Source organism: Saccopteryx leptura, chromosome 6, assembly GCF_036850995.1.
Source record: "Saccopteryx leptura isolate mSacLep1 chromosome 6, mSacLep1_pri_phased_curated, whole genome shotgun sequence".
Taxonomy (NCBI): domain Eukaryota; kingdom Metazoa; phylum Chordata; class Mammalia; order Chiroptera; family Emballonuridae; genus Saccopteryx; species Saccopteryx leptura.
In genome coordinates this window covers 87827522-87847463 of record NC_089508.1, presented here as the reverse complement: position 1 = coordinate 87847463, position 19942 = coordinate 87827522, and the positions used below count along the sequence as shown (strand labels likewise).

The 19942-nt window shown below is 45.8% G+C and overlaps 2 protein-coding genes across 2 annotated transcripts in view; one reads left to right on the top strand and one right to left on the bottom strand.

Moving 5' to 3' along the window:
* The window catches only part of AVEN (apoptosis and caspase activation inhibitor), a 219285-nt gene extending 204940 nt beyond the window's left edge, over nt 1-14345 (top strand). Inside the window, exons 3-6 of the mRNA XM_066342706.1 lie at nt 3966-4036; nt 8232-8327; nt 12710-13073; nt 13845-14345. Of these exons, the coding sequence (XP_066198803.1) occupies nt 3966-4036; nt 8232-8327; nt 12710-13073; nt 13845-13960 (647 nt within the window). The 3' untranslated portion in view covers nt 13961-14345. The remainder of the gene's footprint in view (nt 1-3965; nt 4037-8231; nt 8328-12709; nt 13074-13844) is intronic.
* Nucleotides 14346-14474: 129 nt separating this feature from the next.
* RYR3 (ryanodine receptor 3) overlaps nt 14475-19942 on the bottom strand; it is a 605631-nt gene continuing 600163 nt past the window's right edge. Inside the window, 3 exon segments of the mRNA XM_066388565.1 lie at nt 14475-15468; nt 16407-16458; nt 19511-19611. Of these exon segments, the coding sequence (XP_066244662.1) occupies nt 15373-15468; nt 16407-16458; nt 19511-19611 (249 nt within the window). The 3' untranslated portion in view covers nt 14475-15372.

The window sequence follows — 19942 nt, the reverse complement described above, 5'->3', positions numbered from 1 at the left end:
TTTCTGTCACAATGATGTATGCAGGGCATAGCCATGCTGGTGGGTGGGGTGTGTTGTGAGTGCTTTACAGCTTCAGCTTTACAACTCTAGCAACAGTGATTTCAGGCCTTTGGGTGTTCCTCTTCACATCTTAACAAACCTGGGGACCAGAAGCAGAGCACCTCCATTCTTCAGAGGAGAGAGTAGCTCTGGAGAGCTAGCTGTGGGATCTGTGCCACTCTCTGTACTACGAGGTGAGGGAGGTAGGATCTGGAAGGCTGGGGGCCACACTTCCTTTGTCTCTGCTGAGTGTGGGCTGCAGGCAGACCATGGGAACACTGCCATGACCCTGCACTCTGGCTGCTTTGATTTATTTCCCCCTCTGCACCTCTGTGCCTCTGTCTCACTGCTCTGCCTGGTAGGAGACCCAGTCACTCTGGGTTTCCCTCTCTGTACCCCTCAGACAAAATCCAGAGAGCCTGAGATTTCCTCCTCCCCACAGTCCAGCAGAGAAAAGAAAAACCAAGTCACTCCAGGTTTGTCTCCTCTCCAGAGCCCACTGTGATTGCATTTTGTCTTCTGCCCCCCTTTTCAACCCATCCCAACTTTAGTCCATTTGGTACATGGATTTTTCAGGCATGCATGCAAGCCCAGCTGGGATTCCTTCACTGCATTATAGTTATTCAATTTATTGAAATTTCAAGCAGAGAGATCAGGAGTATCTCTCATGCTACCATTAATCTGATGTCATCTCTCTGACTTTTTTTATTAATAACTATTGGGGCTTATATACTCTTCCTCATAAAGACAAAGTGTTATCTGTTGCTTTAATGTAGGGTAAATATTGGAGTGCTTGACGTCTGCATCTGCAAAGCCTTATCCATGGGAGCTAGAAGTTGGAGGTGGCAAGGATTTTTTATGTCCTATAGGCTGAACTGTGACCATGTCTGAATTGATCTGTGTCATCCTGTGGATTTAGGGTCCACCTTGACCTTACAGCTGTGCCATCTTTCATAGATAAGACTAGAAAAATGCAGAGAGAAGAAAGGGTATGTTTTATTTTCTATTATTGCAATGAAAATAGGGGTGCATATGTCTTTTCAAATTAGTGTTTTGGGTTTCTTTGGACATATACCCAGGAGTGGAATTGTTGAGACATAAGGGAGTTCCATTTTTAATTTTTTGAGGAACCTCCATACTGTTTTAAATAGTAGCTACAGTCTGCATTCCCACCAACACTATATGAGGGTTCTCTTTTCTCCATATCCTTGCCAACACTTGTTTCTTGATGATGGCCATTCTGACAGGTGTGAGGTGATATATCATTATGGTTTTAATTTGCATTATTTTGATGCTTAGTGATAGTATCTTTTCATATATCTACTGACCATCTATATGTTTTCTTTGGGGAAGTGTCTATTCAGAACCTTGCCCATTTTAAATTGGATTGTCTGTTTTATTTGCTGTTGAGTAGTTTCTATTCTTTATAAATTTTGTATATTAACTCCTTATCAAATGTACCATTAGTGAGTGTCTTCTCCCATTCAGTAGGTGGTATTTTCCTTTTGTTGATGGTTTCCTTTGCTGTGAAAAATCTTTTTAATTTGATATAGTCCAATTTGTCTATTTTTTTTATTTCCCTTGCCTGATATATTAGAAGGAAATATTGCTATGAGAAATGTCAGAGGTTTTACTGCCTGTTTTCTTCCAGGAGTTTTATGGTTTTGAGTCTTACATTTAAGTCTCTTGATATATTTTGAGTTTATTCTAGTATATAATGTAAGAAGGTGATTTAGTTTCTTTTTGTTGTTGTTGTTTTTGCATGTATCTGTCCAATTTTCCCAGCATCATTTACTGAATTGGCTGTCTTTACCTCATTTTATGGTATTAATTGATCATACAGGCATGGGTTTATTTCTGGGCTCCCTGTTTTGTTTCATTGATCTATATGTCTGTTTTTATGCCAGTACTATGCTGTTTTGATTACTCTAGTCTTATAGTATAGTTTGATATAAAGTAGTAAGATTTATTTTTTATTTTTTTATTTTTTATTTTTTTTAGTGAGAGGAGAGGCAGAGACAGACTCCACATGCGCCCTGACTGGGATCCACCTGGCAAGCCCATGAGGGAGAAATGCTCTGCCCATCTGGGGCCCTTGCTCTGTTACAACTGGAGCCATTTTTTAGTGCCTGAGGCAGAGGCCATGGAGCCATCCTAAGTGCCCAGAGTCAACTCGTGCCAATCGAGCCATGGCTGCAGGAGGGCAGGAGAAGAGAGAGAGAGAGAAGGGGGAGTGGAGAAACAGATGGGCACTTCTCCTGTGTGCCCTGATCAGGAATCGAACCTGGGACATCCACATGCTGGGCCTATGCTCTACCATTTATCATTTGTTTCACATATGTATGTTAGTCACATCTCTTATTCTCACTCCTTTTCTTGATTTTTTAAAAATTTGTTGGTTTTATTTTGATTGATCTGCAGTGGCTCTTTGAATGTAGGAGATGTTAACTTTTTGCCAGTATGTGCTACAAATGTTCATCACTAGTGAAAATGGTTTGTATGACTGTCAATTTTAAATTTATTGATTTTTTTTGTAGTACTTTTAAAAAATTAACATTGCACGGACACTTATAAAGAAAGCACACACATATACTCACAATACATACATGTACACATGTACAAAAACCAATAAATTATATTATTCAGATTCTTTATATCAGAATTTTTGAGAGATCAGATTGATTTGCCAATGACTAAGAGGAGTGATTTTGTCCTTTTTTATGATAGTGTTGTTCTTGGTCCTTTTTGTTTTGAACTTGATCTTGTCAAATATTAATGTTGTGATCCATGTGTTTTGGAATTGGTGGGGTTGTTGTAGGTTTTATCTTTAAATTTATCTTTGTCTGTCTCTTTAATTTTGAGTTCTTCACTGCCCCCCGACCCGCTTCCCTGTAAATGTAGAAGTCAAGATCGAATATATGGTTAAATTACCTGAGAGGTATCATAGGAGGAGGAAGTGGACTGTACCTGAATTATTGAAGTATAAATAGAATATAAATGGGTAGAAGTAGGTGGGTCTTCCAGACAAGAGGAAACAATTTAAAAAGAAATGAGGACAGTATAAAATATGAGGTATGTTTGGAATGTGGAAAAAGGCTGACTCTGGAGTAGAAATCTGAAGAAATAGGAAGTAAATGTGGGTTAATGAGGTAGGACCACATTTTGAAGGATCCTGAAAGCTAGAGAGAAATAATTCTTTATTTTTAAAATGAGCTCTTCTTAATGCAATCAGATAAGTGCACATTTACCAAAAAAAAGCATATGTCAAAACTGACTGTACAGAATCATCTTTCATGCTTGTTTATGTTGATCTTAACATGCTCATTTTCCTTTATTCCAAGAGCTCAGACCAGTGTGCCGTGACTCACATTAAGTAATCTGTAACATATGCTTTGAGTTTTATCTTGCATTTGACATTCTAAGCAGATGATTTTTGGAGTGATGGTTGAGGTTCATATCCTCACCTGAAAGAGATATTTTAAGTCTGTCATAATGTTGATCAGTCTAGAGCCTCTTTTCTTCAGTTCTCGTCTCCTTCCTTTTCTGCTGTACCCACTCCCAAAATCATAAATATAAGTTTCTTTGTATACCTTAGCGAATGAGATGAAAATATGCTAAATATGGGTAGATGGCCATGTCTGCTGGCCTGAATTGCTTAGTTGTCTCTCAAGGAGTGTGCAGGATGGTGGCTTACTGAGAGTTGAATGGAACAATCATTTCAGTTGCCAACAATATAATTCAGGTGCCCACCCTGCACAGATCACTGTGTAATGATGTGGAAGCCAGGACCTTTTATTGAAGGATTTCACTGAATTCAGGATGGTTAGCTCTTTAGAAATGGCACTTTTATTCTGAAAGGGGAGTTTAGAGAACTGTGTATTTTCCTATGGCTTTTGTATAAAGTTGTATGTTTTTTCTATTTCCAGGGGACTCCTTCTCACAGTTCCGGTTTGCTGAAGAGAAAGAGTGGGATACTGATGCTTCATGTCCAAAGCAGGTAAGAAGCCTTGTCCTGAATGTGGGTAGGTTGGTTCTTCTCAAGGCTGAAGACTAACACCTCTGATATTGTTGAGATAGTCTTTACATCAGGCATCCCCAAACTATGGCCCGCGGGCCGCATGTGGCCTCCTGAGGCCATTTATCTGGCCCCCTGCCGCACTTCTGGAAGGGGCACCTCTTTCATTGGTGGTCAGTGAGAGGAGCACTGTATGTGGCGGCCCTCCAACGGTCTGAGGGATAGTGAACTGGCCCCCTGTGTAAAAAGTTTGGAGACCCCTGCTTTACATAGAAAATAGTTTAGTAATTCATGTACAGTTTAACCTCAGTTGCCTAAATATTGCTCATAAAATTTTCAAGGAGCTTAAATTTTGCACGTCCTTGAATCTAGAGTTCACTTACCACTTGCCCATCTGTGTGGCCAGGCTGTGAGGTAGAAAGGTTAGAGTCAGGATTTTGAGTGGATTCCTTTGCCATGTGGGCTTCCTTCTTTTCCATTTCTGTGAAAATCCCCCTAGGGTTGACAGTTTTTTTCTGCCACATTGTTTTTTGGTGTTGAGAAAAATCCTTTACTTGATAGCTTATTATTATTATTTTCTTCTTTTCCAAGTGAGAGGAGGGGAGATAAAGAAACAGACTACTGCATGCACCCTGACCGGGATCCACCTGGCAGCCGCCATCTGGGGTTGATACTCTGCACATCTCAGGCCATGCTCACAACTGAGCTATTCTTAGTGCTTGAGGAGGAGGCCTCACGGAGCCATCCTCAGTTCCCGGGGCTGTTGCACTTGAACCAATCAAACCATGGCTGTGGAAGGGGAAGAGAGAGAAAGGAAGAGAGAAGGGGGAAGGGTGGAGAAGCAGGTGGTCACTTCTGTGTGCCCTGACTGGGAATCAAACCTGGGACATCCACGTGCTGGGCCGATGCTCTACCACTGAACCAATCCGCCAGGGCCTCTTTATAGCTTTTTAAAAAAGTTGAATTTATTGGGGTGACATTGGTTAATAAAATTATACAGGTTTCAGGTGTACCATTCCATAACACATCATCTCTACACTGCACCACACATTCACAATCCCAAGCCATTTTTATCTGAGTCAAGGGGAATAAACCTATAAAATAAGAACAGATATCAGAGATGTCTTTCAGTGAATATACAATATTAAGCTGAAATCTTTTATTTGCTTTATGTCCCTGCCATCCCCAGTGCAACCAGTGGCACAAGACAATAAAGAGAAAGAGGAAAAAGTAGGAGTTTGATATGGGGACATGTTAGGGCCTCAAAGGACATCCTTATAGGAGAGGGCCCAGCACCATCATGCTGCCTTCGTTTCTTTGTGGTCCACGTACAGGATAACGGAGATATCACCCGGCAGCTAGGCTCTGTGCTTTAGTCAAGTTGGCTCATGTTACTATGAGAGTTGTCCTTTACGTCCACGAAGGGGGTTGTCACATCTTTCCTTTGGACAGTGTGGGGACATGTGTGCAGGGAATGGGTGGGAGGAGAGCTTCTTTAGGTGAAAAAATAGACTTTTTAAATCACCTTTCTTTTTCATCCCATTTTTAATTTTTGTTGACATAGTGACATTTACTCAGCAAAGCTTCCTTGAGCAGCTGATGAGTACAGGGTGAGATGCAGTTGTTCCCAAATGCCTGGCTTCTAAAGGTGTAGACTTCCAGAGACCAGTTCTGAGTGAGGCCTGAGAAGCTGTATCTTGAACAAGCCTACCAGCTTTTTAAAAAGTGTTGCCTGATTTGGGCACTTCTGTGAAGTATACTATGGTCCCTGGGTCCCAGATGAATACAGCCAGTGCCACAGCTCCGGAGGAGGGGAATGATCTGAGCAAAGGCTATGGCGACTGCTCAGAAAGGGAGGAGAACAGAACTAAAGGAAAGCAGTTTTAGACTTTTTTAAGCTGCAAGGTGTAGTTTCTCGCAGCTTCTGTCTCACTAACTAGTGTATCTTTGCACAGACTCTGAGACTCAGAGCCTACTAAGGTTCCTAGACAGAGAAGGACCTTCAGGGTTACAGATTCTCACCACCCAGACAGACTTGCGCACACTGCAGAGAGGTGGGGTGGGGGCTTTGTTCCAGCGGTCAAAGCTTGTGCCCTCTGCTGGTCTCAGAGTGTACAGCAGGGAAGGCGTCTGGGGTCCCGACATTGCAGAGCAGCCGTGTTCTCCAGCTGTGAGTGACCGTCACAGCTGGCCAAGTGGATATGGGGACTAGTGTCTCCAGGCAAAAATAATCTATCAATTATTTAAAAATATGTAGCAAACAGCTAATTCATACTTATTTTTCCAATTAAACCTATTTTTAAATTTATGCTTTACTATTAGAAACAATTCATTTTAGCTCACATTATATCTAAGGCCTTCAGCTTTACCCCTGTAGGGGGCAAATTGGTGATGAGAAAGGAAAAGTCTTACAAAGTGGCATTTTATGGCAGGTTCTAGGCTCTGGGACTCCTGCAAGGTGATGAGGAGCAAGCACCGTGCTTGCTCAAAGCATCTTGATGGCATCATGGGGGTGGTAGAGTGTCAGCTGGGCCTTTGATGATGGGTGGGAATTAGAAATGGGGGGGGGGAGACATTCCAGTAGCAAATAGCCTGATGTCCATCATTCAGAATGTGGCTCACAGGCACAGCCTTGCCATTCCCCATATGTCTGTGTCGGGCTCACAACCTTTTCATTGTTTATGATGTACCTTGTAGCCATGTTGCACATGAGGGCCGAGGAAATTGGTTATTTTCAGACAGCCCCCAGCTCTTCTCAACAGTGTTCTTAGAGAACCAAGAGAGCCACAGGTCGCAGAAGGGAAGTTCTTGCTCTTACAGGCTGAACGAAAGCAGTCTACGTGTGGGGCTTTGCAGACACTGTGGCCGTGGGAAGGGTGAGATTTCCAGTTTTTAATTTGGCCAGTTACCCATGTGTTAAGCATTCAGGATCACACCTTACTAGTGGGTTGAGAGAGTTTCTCCAAACTTGAAAACAAAGACTTGGCCACAGCACTTAAAGTGCTGAGTGTAGGACTAAGGAAGGGTCTGGACATCTACTGAATTTCTCACTTTAGGGCTTTCTTACCCTCTTTCTGGTTCCCAAAATACTTCTTTTTAAAAGATGTGAATGTAAGTTCCTCTTTTCCAGGACAAGGGGCAGCATTGGTGCTGCCAATTTGCTTACCTAAGAGCTAGCTAGCCACCTTCGGAAAATTTCAGCAGGGTGGTTGAAAAGTCACATTGTTCCACTCAATCTCCATGTGCTGCTGTTGGGGGATTAGGGGTTGGGGGGGGGTCTGGATTTAGTTTTGGGGCTCTTCTTGAGCACACCAGGAATGACTGGCTCTCTGTCCTCAGTCATAAACTCATTTCCCCAAGACATTCCTATAGTGGAATTGAGATGTAACTGGATGAACCTGGGTTTCCTCCTAACTTGAAGTGAATGATTATAGAATAAGACATGGTCAGGCTGGGCCTCTGGCTGTCCTTGGTAAATGAGGTAGCCAGTGATGTTACCTCTAATGTGAGGTCACTGTACCACTTTTTAGTTTGTTCCTCCTCTTGTATGGCCAGGGCACTGAGCAGCAGCTGTTATGTGATAACCTGGAATGTTTTCTCAAATACTGTCAATTTGGGAGGTTCTATAAATGGGAAAGAAGTCCCATTTATAGTGTTGGCCTTACACAGCGTGCTGCCTGCTAGCGGTAAGTTTCCACCTGCTTTCTCATTAGCAGGTGTCTCACGGCTCCTTCAGCTGTGCCTCTCAACCCCATCGCACTGTCTAGACAGCTCTTCCCTCCCCTCCCAAAGGTCCGCCGGCTGAATTTGAGGAAGGTGATTTCATTGAATGCTTACTTTTCTTTCAGTTTCCTAATACGTGCAAGAGCATCCAGTTTCCAGGTTACCGTGCGTTCTTGACAGTGGGTAATCACACCCCTGCTGCTGCTCTGACAGCTTGAGCTGTGGCTCAAGAAGCTGCTTTTTGGTTTTCCTCATCGTAATGTGGAGATAATAGACATAACCATATTGAGTGTGATTTATGATCAGATGTACTCCCAGCTGAAAGTAACTACAGGGGGTGGGAGATTTATTTAGTTAACTTCGTCTTCATCTCTTTTATTTCTAAAAGGTCACATGTACTCATCCTCAGAAATACAGATATGTATATGTATGTATGTTATTTATTTATTTATAGAATTCAGCATTTTATGTGGACTGTGAATCACTGGTTCAAGCCCTTCAAGAACTGCCTTTGTCACTCCGACTCAATGTTGCTGCTGAATTGGTCCAGGTAAAAACCCAATGGCCCGTTCAAGCGGGTATGGATTGGGGCAGGAGAAGAAAAATGAGATGTCTCAGACTCAACTTTTTTCATAAAGCATTTTGTAAAGTTTTAAGGGAGAATGAATTTTTTTTTTTTTTTTTACATTTGTAGTTGAAACATTTCAAAATGTAATGTAGTTGAATGAAATGTACTAGTATAAAGTCTGGCTGGTATTTTCTTAAAATATTTATGTTGGGTACTAAGGATAGTCAGTGGTTGATTAGACAGACATGGTTCCTGCCCTCTGGAGCTTAATCTATTGGGAAAGATGGGTGCTAGTCAAATTATCACACAAATGTACAAATTGCGGTAACTGCTATGAAGGAAAAACACCGTGGGCGATGAGATCATATAATAATGAACCTGATCTACTTTGGTGTGATTAGGAATGGATTTTCTGAAGAAGTGACAGGTAAGCTGAGATCCAAAGTAGAACACTTGAGTTGGAATTTAGAGAAGAGTGATCCAATCAGATCTGCATTAACAACACTGTTACTAATGGCAGCAGCAAGAGCATGCTGGCTGTGGATGGAGTGAGTGCACTGTGGGGTTAGGGCAGGTGTGTTTATCCGCTAAACTGCACTTACAAGAAGAGAGACGAGGGGAAGCAAAGAGGAGGCTATCGCACAGGTCCAAGTGAGTAATACTGTAGCCTGGACTAGGTGATGATGGTAGAGATGATGAAGAATTGGACTTTTCTAAGAGGTACTTAAAAAAATTTAAGAGGACTTGGTGACATGGAGAGAGAGCAGGCAAAGAAATATTCTAGGTTTTTAGCTTGTGCAACTCACTGGTACGTGCCTCTGACATATCAAAGTGAAAATGTTAGTCAAGCAGATATAGAACTGTATCTACCATTCAGAATTAAGGGCCAGGAATAGAAGTTTGGGAAATGTCCATGTAAGATGGCATTTGTGAGGAAAAGGCCGAAGACTGTACTATATAAAGAACTTCAAAATTTAATTGTGGCTCGACTGAATTTAAGTGAAACCCTGGACAGTACTAATTTTCAGTAGAATCCCAGCAGCGAAAATCAACTTTGCCCTGCAATTGAATGCGATGCCGTTTCTGTTGCACTTACTAGTCTCAGATTTAGGGCAGCGAGTAGAATTCAGGGCTGGAGGACGCTTAGGGGAGGGGCAGAGGAGGAGGACGCTTAGGGGAAGGGCAGAGGAGGAGGACGCTTAGGGGAAGGGCAGAGGAGGAGGACGCTTAGGGGAAGGCAGAGGAGGAGGACGCTTAGGGGAAGGGCAGAGGAGGAGGACGCTTAGGGGAAGGCAGAGGAGGAGGACGCTTAGGGAAAGGGCAGAGGAGGAGGACGCTTAGGGGAAGGCAGAGGAGGAGGACGCTTGGAGGAAGGCAGAGGAGGAGAACGCTTAGGGGAAGGGCAGAGGAGGAGGACGCTTAGGGGAAGGGCAGAGGAGGAGGACGCTTAGGGGAAGGGCAGAGGAGGAGGACGCTTAGGGGAAGGGCAGAGGAGGAGGACGCTTAGGGGAAGGCAGAGGAGGAGGACGCTTAGGGGAAGGGCAGAGGAGGAGGACGCTTAGGGGAAGGGCAGAGGAGGAGGACGCTTAGGGGAAGGCAGAGGAGGAGGACGCTTAGGGGAAGGGCAGAGGAGGAGGACGCTTAGGGGAAGGGCAGAGGAGGAGGACGCTTAGGGGAAGGCAGAGGAGGAGGACGCTTAGGGGAGGGGCAGAGGAGGAGGACGCTTAGGGGAAGGGCAGAGGAGGAGGACGCTTGGAGGAAGGCAGAGGAGGAGGACGCTTAGGGGAAGGGCAGAGGAGGAGGACGCTTAGGGGACGGGCAGAGGAGGAGGACGCTTAAGGGAAGGGCAGAGGAGGAGGACGCTTAGGGGAAGGCAGAGGAGGAGGACGCTTAGGGGAAGGCAGAGGAGGAGGACGCTTGGAGGAAGGCAGAGGAGGAGGACGCTTAGGGGAGGGGCAGAGGAGGAGGACGCTTGGAGGAAGGCAGAGGAGGAGGACGCTTAGGGGAAGGCAGAGGAGGAGGACGCTTAGGGGAAGGGCAGAGGAGGAGGACGCTTAGGGGAAGGCAGAGGAGGAGGACGCTTAGGGGAAGGGCAGAGGAGGAGGACGCTTGGAGGAAGGCAGAGGAGGAGGAAGGACGCTTAGGGGAAGGCAGAGGAGGAGGACGCTTGGGGGAAGGCAGAGGAGGAGGACGCTTGGGGGAAGGCAGAGGAGGAGGACGCTTAGGGGAGGGGCAGAGGAGGAGGACGCTTAGGGGAAGGCAGAGGAGGAGGACGCTTAGGGGAAGGGCAGAGGAGGAGGACGCTTAGGGGAAGGGCAGAGGAGGACGCTTAGGGGAAGGGCAGAGGAGGAGGACGCTTGGAGGAAGGGCAGAGGAGGACGCTTAGGGGAAGGGCAGAGGAGGAGGACGCTTAGGGGAAGGCAGAGGAGGAGGAAGGACGCTTAGGGGAAGGCAGAGGAGGAGGAAGGACGCTTGGAGGAAGGCAGAGGAGGAGGACGCTTGGAGGAAGGCAGAGGAGGAGGACGCTTAGGGGAGGGGCAGAGGAGGAGGACGCTTAGGGGAAGGGCAGAGGAGGAGGACGCTTAGGGGAAGGGCAGAGGAGGAGGACGCTTAGGGGAAGGCAGAGGAGGAGGACGCTTGGAGGAAGGGCAGAGGAGGAGGACGCTTAGGGGAAGGCAGAGGAGGAGGACGCTTGGAGGAAGGCAGAGGAGGAGGAAGGACGCTTAGGGGAAGGCAGAGGAGGAGGACGCTTAGGGGAAGGCAGAGGAGGAGGACGCTTGGAGGAAGGCAGAGGAGGAGGACGCTTAGGGGAAGGCAGAGGAGGAGGACGCTTAGGGGAAGGCAGAGGAGGAGGACGCTTAGGGGAAGGCAGAGGAGGAGGACGCTTAGGGGAAGGCAGAGGAGGAGGACGCTTAGGAGACGGGCAGAGGAGGAGGACGCTTGGGGGACGGGCAGAGGAGGAGAGAGGGTGGCATTTGCTCCTGACGGGGAATCACCCTGAGACATCTGTGTTTGTCTCAGTGACTGGGAAGAGTGCTACTTTTCTTGCTGCGTGTCTGGAGGCTTGGTTTGGTCCCACACAATGAGGAATGGTTGACAGACACATGGGAGCCACTGAGATGAAGGTGATGGGGGACCAGGAGTCAGGAGAGAGATAGGAAATGTTGTGAGCATTTGAGGAAAGGTATGGAATAACTGCAGTAACGTCGAAAACCTGGCTAAATTGTTTTAAAATCCCCCTCCTGTCCTCTGTGCCACGATGGACAGCAGTTATTCGCAACTATGTTTGCACATGAGAACCCCCCAGGGAGGTAAATAAAACGATGCCAGACACCCAGTTCCAGACACTTGGAAACTGAATGATTTTAGGATTAGAATACAGGGCCTCATCCCAGTTTCGCACGGCACACTGACAGCAACGGAGGAGCAGCTGAGTTTGTGTGTGTAGTCATACTGTCCTAAACGCCCTGAAGGGTTATTAGAAAATTGGATCTGCTCCGGATGCTTAACTGTACAAACAGAGGACGGTGCTGCCAGCCGCTGAACTCATGCTCAGCCTGTCCACGCTGGTGCCATGCTGGTCACCCCAGGACTCCCTGCAGAACAGGGGGTCTCAGCCTCAGCTCTGCATCACCACCACCTGGGGCGTTTTTCCTTTCAGTAAATTATAACAGAGACAGAAAAGCCCGTGCATGGATAGTATTTACAAGCATGGGCCTAGCATCCAAATAAGAATCAGAACATTGCCAGCGCTCCGGAAGCCACTCCGCCCCTCCCCCTGAGTCACCATTTCCCTAAAACCACTGTCCGGACTTCTAATACTAAAGATCAGTTTGCCTGTTTTTAGCTTTTTACAAATGCAATATAAATAGTATGTTTTCTTTCATGTCTGGCATTTTTTACTCAATACTGAAAGTCAGTCAGTCTTTTCTTTTTGATGAATTTGCCCCTAACCTTTATATTAGTGCTTTTAAGAACAGGGAACAGATCTGATTTGGTAATTCTCAGTCCTTTCACGGAAGTCTAAATCTCATCACAGGTTTAAGTATACACTGTAGTAGACCTGTGGTACCGTTCTTTCTCAGGCCTGAGAGAAGCACGGCCCTTTGGCTGTCAACTCTGAGTTAGTGCAGAGCTGAGTGGGCGGAGCGGCAGGGGCAGCGCTCTGAGTTCCAGTGAGGTCTCCCACGTCCACCCCACACAGTGAGGAAGGGTGCTGTGGCAGGCCCGAACCCGGGGCCCCTTTGTAATCTTCCTGTCTGAATTGTTTCCTACTCCGCGGAGTTTGATGCTTTGTTTAGCTTTTGTTTCTGCTTGCGCAAATGTGGCGGGACCCAATCTTCAACTCACTTATTCTCTTTCAGACCGCCCTTCCTTTAGAGCTTCCTCAAGTGAAACCAAAGAGAAATGGTGAAGGCACGGGATTGGGCATGCAGTTAAGAGGGCCACCAGGGCCTGGAGGAAAGGGATCCACGTCTGAGCTGCAGTCTGCAGCTGTTGGCTGCCCCCTGTACCTGGGGAGAGGTGGCCCAGGACCGGCCCCTTCAAAGGGTCCCCAGAAACCCACTTCCCCATTGCAGTCAGCAGCAGACCATTTGGAAGAAGAATTAGATCTGCTGCTTAATTTAGATGTGCCTGTAAAAGCGGGAGATGACATCTCACCAGGCCAGACTCCGCGGGACCTGGAATCGGAGAAGGACCGGGAGGTGGTGGCCCCAGAAGAAAAAGGTATGGTTTTCATATTATTCCCTATCTATCTTCTTGATGCTGGTGTTTTTGTGAGAACAGCCTCTCCCACGTCACATCCGCACACATCTCCACTGGTGTCTGACATCGACCTGGCCTTGTCCACTGACACCTATTTCTGTGCTCACAGCTGCGCTGCCCGAGCTGACCTTCCTGACAGCATTCCTCTCACTCACTCTCACAGGCTTCCAGAGCTGCTACCTGCCTGATTGCGACATGCAACCTGGGGCTGCAAATTGAACTTGTGCTTTAAAAAGGCATTAAGATACTCCTAGCCCTCAGCCTTGCAGCCCCAGACCTTTTAATTGACTGTCTCAGCAGGCCAGTTAGCCAGCTCTGCCTGCGTCTCGCTTGCTATTCTGAGCTCAGTTTTCAGAAAGGAAGAAGACCTCATCTGTGCATGTTCTGCGCGATGGCGGCCTGCCTTACATGGAGAGGACGAGGCGGCCGCCCAGCCTTCTACTGCATTTGAGAACCTTTAATGACTTTCCAGGGTTGCTACAATAGTAAAAGAGAATTGAGCTGTTGGTCCTTTTAAAAAACAAGTGAACTGTGAAATTTAACTTGAGAATAAATAGAGGAGCAAATCTCTACCCTATTTATTAATTTGTTTAGATATTATTATATCTTCTTAGGAAAGAGGAACAATATTAGAACATTTCCCCTTGCTGTAAGCAAAATAACCGCAGGGAAGCTCTAAGCCTCGATCTTGGGACTAATGTGACCTTGTTAACGTGGCTTTTGTTTCCCTAGTTCTCGCAAAACCATCTGTGACGGAAGAAAAGACTGTGCAATCTGAGCAACCAAGCACATCAAAAAATGTTACCGAGGAAGAGCTTGAAGACTGGTTGGACAGCATGATTTCCTAATAAAAGAAGAAAAAGAAGCAGAAAAAGAGAAAGAATATGAAAAAAAGTGCCTGAGGCCAATTCTGGTTGCCTTGTAGGGAAGGGCAGCCCAAGGCCGTCCTGGAAGAGCCGCTGACTTCTGAGCATGCCCCAAGCCAGGCTTCCCCTCACTGCTGAGAGCACTTACCTCTGTGTGACAACACCCAAAAGCACCCATTTCAGAGGCTCCTTGCGTCTTTCTCTGGCTTAGTGCCCTAAGAGACTCGATAAGGGCAGGGGACATTCTGGTGCTTGCTTCCTGCTTCCAGCCCCTTCCCTCCCTGTTGACAGCGAAGCGAGCGCTGCTGCTGGAAGAACAGAGCGAGCAAAAGGCACGATTTGGCCAAAATAAACCAGTGCTGGTCCACGGAGTCTTTTTCTTCTTTGTGTGGGGTGTTAGGCCTTTGTTTCGCGCCCCGTTTCCCTGCGGTGACAGGGTGGTTGAGGAACGAACCGCCCAGGAGTGGTGGTGCATTACAAGAGGCCAACCACGGACTGGCAGGTATTACTTTATTGCACTGGGACTTCCTCTCAGTGAGGGAGATCCTCCTAAACAGAGCAGCTCCACTACTTACAGGGACCAGAAAGCATTACTCAATTTGACATAAGATTGAGATTTTTCTGAGTTTTCAGTACAGTACTTTTCTTCTAATAACAGCTATTGATAAGCTGTTACTGAAAAAAAAGATTGTATGAATAACCTTCCAGTGCATTTTCTTAAAGACAGAAGATCAACACAACTATTTAATGGAACTGTTCAACTGGAACATAAACATAAAAAACTTGCATAGCTACATCTAGAGAGGTTTTTAAGGCACTTAATCGATATTTCAGTGTCGACAAAGTGTTGGCTGGTTGCTTTGTTTTCTATTTCTTTTAACTGCTTAAAGCTTTTCAAGCTGATTCTGGGTACATTCACTAGCAAGTACCATGGGAAAAATTAGACTGCAGTTAAAATGATTGTTTTAGAGTTCAGACCATGAGTCACCAGTAGGTACTGCCACATGGCATTTCATGTATTATGCATTCAAGACCTCATATTTTCAGTCCTTTTCTCAAGGATGCCATCCCAGCAAACAAGTTATATTAGAACTGAGAAACTTGAAGGTATTCAACTAGCGTCCTTGATTTAACAGTTTGAAAGGTCATCTCCCACAGGGTATGTCCATTAGGCACAAAAAGCCAAATTAATTCCAAAATACCACACAGATTTTTTTTTTTTGGTGGCTTCTTTCTGGGTTTGTTTTTATACAGATTTTTAACAAACACTTTCTTGTTGTAAGGGAGACATTTAGAAAATGTCACCTTCAAAAATGTTGCAGAAGTGTAAAAGAAAGATTTTAATTTCGCTTTAAGTTGACAGTCCAGAAGCATGGAGTCACTTTCATTCAGACCTATCCAAGCTGATCTTCATACTGTTTCCGAAAGCAGTCCCCAGCTGGGAAGAAATCCCAGCACCTTTCCTGGTACATCTTCCAGACATAAGATTCCTGAAATAACGAGGGAAAAGGCACTTCTTTTTACACCGCAGTAAACTACAGCTCTGATTTTGTTCTGTGTGTTTACCCTGTGGGAATACTGATGTGATTTACATGAGGCTCAGAAGGCACGTTCGTTCTTGTTCTAGTCTCAGCCATTTTCAGAGCAAGAAGTTTCTTCCCACTGCCTCTGCTCCCCCCCCTCCCCCCCAACACTGAAACCAACTCAGTGATCACCACTAAAAGTACTTAAAGAGGTAGCAACGGGCTGACTCCATGTCATTTGTGATTGGCAGAAGACTGCGCAATGAGGGCACAGGGAGGGCGGGGCTACCTTAGGCCAGGGGCCTGGAGTGCTGAAGCAAGATCCGAAAACCGACCGCCTCTCTCTGAAAATGTTTGAGCTGTGAAGCACTCCTACAAATCAGTGGTGGTTAAATTTGTGACAACCTGCTCTTTCCTCCCATGTTCTTCTGTCTTTACATTTCTTTTTCATACTAAGACATACCTTCATTCATACTCTCACCCCTCCGCATCCCTGTGTCACTCACACATAAGGTTATCTTTCTCATGACGCCTCTCACAGCATTTTACTCTGATTCTCCTGGTCATCGCCATCCACTCAGCTGTTTTCTTTCTCTATAATGCTCCCCCAGCCTCCAGCTATTTTACTCTGAAGCAGTAACCACAAAGGTTTAGAGATATGTCAGGGTTTGTTGGGAAGGATAACCAGGAGGTCTTATGGAATGGATTGGAGTTGCCTTAGGATTTCGGCTTCTGAAGTCACACAGGGATTGGAGAATCGTACAGAAAGCAGTGGGAAAAGGCATGGAAGAGACTGATGGGATCATCTGCCCTTTTCAAACAGCCGTGCTCCACTGATTCTTGAGACATAGGAAAAGGAAGCTCTAAAATGGGGTATGGTTCTTAATCAGACTTTTTCTTCTCACCTGACCTGTGTGCTCTGTTTCATCTTTGTTAATCAGATACATTAGGAAGAACCTGGAACAAGGAAAAAAAGTAAAATAAATAAGAAAAAGACAGTATTAGATACTTCAGTTAGGAAATCTAATTTCATTTCATCAAAGAAACCAGAAAGGGGGTTCAAATGTGTTATTTAGTATCACGTGGTCTCCCAGGCCTTTCCAAATAGGGGAAATGTGGCATGATGACACACCATCATTTTCTAATACACATTAATCTCAAAATTAGCCTTTCATTAGGAGCGGTCCCTTTTTACCATCCTCAAATCATGAGCTAAGCTCAGTTGTGAAGAAGCATTTTTGCTACCATTTTATTGTTTAAAAATAATCTTTGAAACAATAAAATGGTAACCCAAACTCTTCCTGTATAATTGTGTGTAGGCCAATTTATCATCTAATAAAAATGTAGAATTGAAATTATATGTGTGTCTCAAGGATATGGAGTTTTTGGAAAGTATTTAAATTGCTCTGATTCTTCCGGAAGTGCAGTTTTGTTTTTACTGTAGGCAACTGAGAAATGCCAGTGTGGTGTCACTTGCTCCAGCTGTGATGGGTCTGAGTGATTGTCTGGAACACCCAGGATCCCGGGAGGCTGAGCTCTCCGCTCGCTTGCCTGACCAGAGAGACAGCTCCCAGGGAGCCGTCTCATGCCCTTCAGGAAAAGGACTGTGAGGCTGTTGGGAAGAAAGAGCAAGTAGAATTAACACTCTTCTGAGGGTGGGGAGATCCTGAGCCTAAAATTTTGAATTCTCTGGGGTATCCTTAGGTTTATAGCTTCAGATTGTGGCCCATAATACAAGCTATAAATATATGTTTCCTTCCCCCTTTTTCCAAGGCATGGCCAATATCTTACCTTGTTTGAGAACAGGCATATAGGACATTATTCCTTTCCTAGCATATTTATTTGAGAGAGCACTGTTAGTATGGGGGGAATTTCAAACATGAATAAGATGGGTTCTTTCCCCTCAAGCTCGCTGGTAGAGGGGCACAGAGATAAACAAACAAACAAGACTATTATTATATAGAAGGCTAGAGGAATACGTAGAAGGGGGTCCCATTCCAGATAACCTTTTCACTGTTCTCTATTCACTGGTCCTGACAAATGGCCATGTGCTCACCTTTTAGAGGACATCCACTTTGATTACCTCCATTAATGCAAACTCTCTTAATGAGAATGAACAGTGATGACTACTCAAGCTTGAGGAAGAGTAGGTCAAAGTTATTATTTTAAGCGTTATTTATTTATTTATATTTTTCTGAAGTGAGAATTGGGAAGGCAGAGACAGACTCTCACATGCACCCAACTGGGATCCACCCAGCACGCCCACTAGGGGGCGATGCTCTGTTGCAACTTAAGCCATTCTAGTGCCTCAGTTGGAGGCCATGGAGCCATCCTCCGCGCTTGGGGAAACTTTGCTCCAATGGAGCCTTGGCTGCAGGAGGAGAAAAGAGAGATAGAGAGAAAGGAGAGGGGGAAGGGTGAAGAAGCAGATGGGCACTTCTCCTGTATGCCCTGACTAGCAATCGAACCCAGGACTTCCACACACCTGGCCGATGCTCTGCCACTGAGCCCAGCCAGCCAGAGCTTGCCAAAGTTATTTATTTATTTATTTAATTTTTCTGAAGTTGGAAACGGGGAGACAGTCAGACAGACTCCCGCATGCGCCTGACCGGGATCCCACCTGGCATGCCCACCAGGGGGCGATGCTCTGCCCATCTGGGGCGTTGCTCTGTTGCAACCAGAGCCATTCCAGCGCCTGAGGCAGAGCCATCCTCAGCACCCGGGCCAACTTTGCTCCAATGGAGCCCCGGCTGCGGGAGGGGAAGAGAGAGACAGAGAGGAAGGAGAGGGGGAGGGGTGGAGAAGCAGATGGGTGCTTCTCCTGTGTGCTCTGGCCGGGAATTGAACCTGGGACTCCTGCATGCCAGGCTGACACTCTACCACTGAGCCAACCGGCCAGGGCCCAAAGTTTTTTTAAAAACACTTTTGTTTTTGTCTTAAGAAATTCTTAAACTAGCAAGATATAGTTTTTGCTCCTTCTCTTTAACAATAACACCTTTCCCGTTATGTTTGTTCCATTTTAAAAAAATATTGCGATTTTCTAAATACAATGTAGACACGGAAGGGAAGAGCTAGACCAAGGAGCAGAGATGAGCAGTTTTGGGTTTTTTTCCTAACAAGTGATCACTTAGAGAATCTGAATTGTCAGGTATCTCTATTCTCTATAAATTCTGTGAATTACAAGTTTCATAGGCACATAATAGGCTCTGAATTAACTTGTTCTTGAGTGAATGCTTTACCTTAGAGTAAAATATGTGTTATTTGCCTACTGGGCGCCAGGCCTTCGGTGCTAGGATAGAACAGTGTGAAAACTCATCCCTAAGCCTCCCACGCTCATGGAGTCTGTACTACTAGGAGAGAACGGACCCTGGGAAGCCTGGAAATTCACCACGGGATCCAGCAACATGTGGGGTCACTGGCCACCTTGACAAGAATAGAGGTGAGGTGGTGGGAGGAAGGGCACCTGGAGAGGGCACAGAGGTGGTGGGGGGAAGGCCTGCCGGAGAGGGCACAGAGGTGGTGGGAGAAAGGGCACCTGGAGAGGGCACGCAGGAGAATGGGACAGGAAAACTGGAGATGGTGAGCACGGACGCTTTGCAAGCTTTGTGGGGGCGCCAGGGAAAGAAAGAAGCAGCGTAACAGCTGTAAGTAAACGTGGGGCCACAGACTTCTGATTTGTTTTGGATTTTAAAAAGTATCAGGAAATTCCAGTAAAGAAAGAAAAATGACTGGAGCTATGTGACCTTAGGACAGAATGGCCTCCGATCCCAGGTTGAGGGACTGAGCTTTGCTCAGAGAGGAACAGCCCACAACACACATCTGTGAATAGTGGGAGGGGCAGGGTGTGTGGACAAAGATACGCACTCATGGGGACGCCTGGAAGTTCTTTCCTAACTGACTCTAGTTTTCAGAGACATAGGAGAAAACGGCATCAGCAGAGACTGACTTAGATGACTTCATTGTTGACTTTGCCCCTGCCCCTCACCTCCACAGACCAGAGAGTACTCACAAGTAGTTGGCTAAGTTGTGCTCTTGTAATGTATGTGTTTCGAAACCATGAGGGGTCGTGTCAAAGTAGTCATTGCCAATCCCACAGATGAAACATTTAGTCTAGGAAAAGAACAGAAGCAGTACAGGCATTAGTGGGCACGGCCTTACAGGCAGGTGGGAGAAGGGTGGTGATATCTGCTTGAATTCAGAGACACTGGAAAATGTCTCTCTCTCAAATGCTTCAAGCTTAGTCATCTACTCCATAGGACCACACCTCCAGCACCTGTTCAAGTGTGGGACACGGTGGAGGCAGGAGGGGTATGGAATAATGCAGAACACAGAGGGTGGGGCACTAAATGCCCAGAGCTGGTAGAAGGCACCGAGAAGAGACAGGAATGAGAAACAAGTTTTTTTGGTTTTTTTTTGAGAGAGAGAGAGAGAGGGACAGATA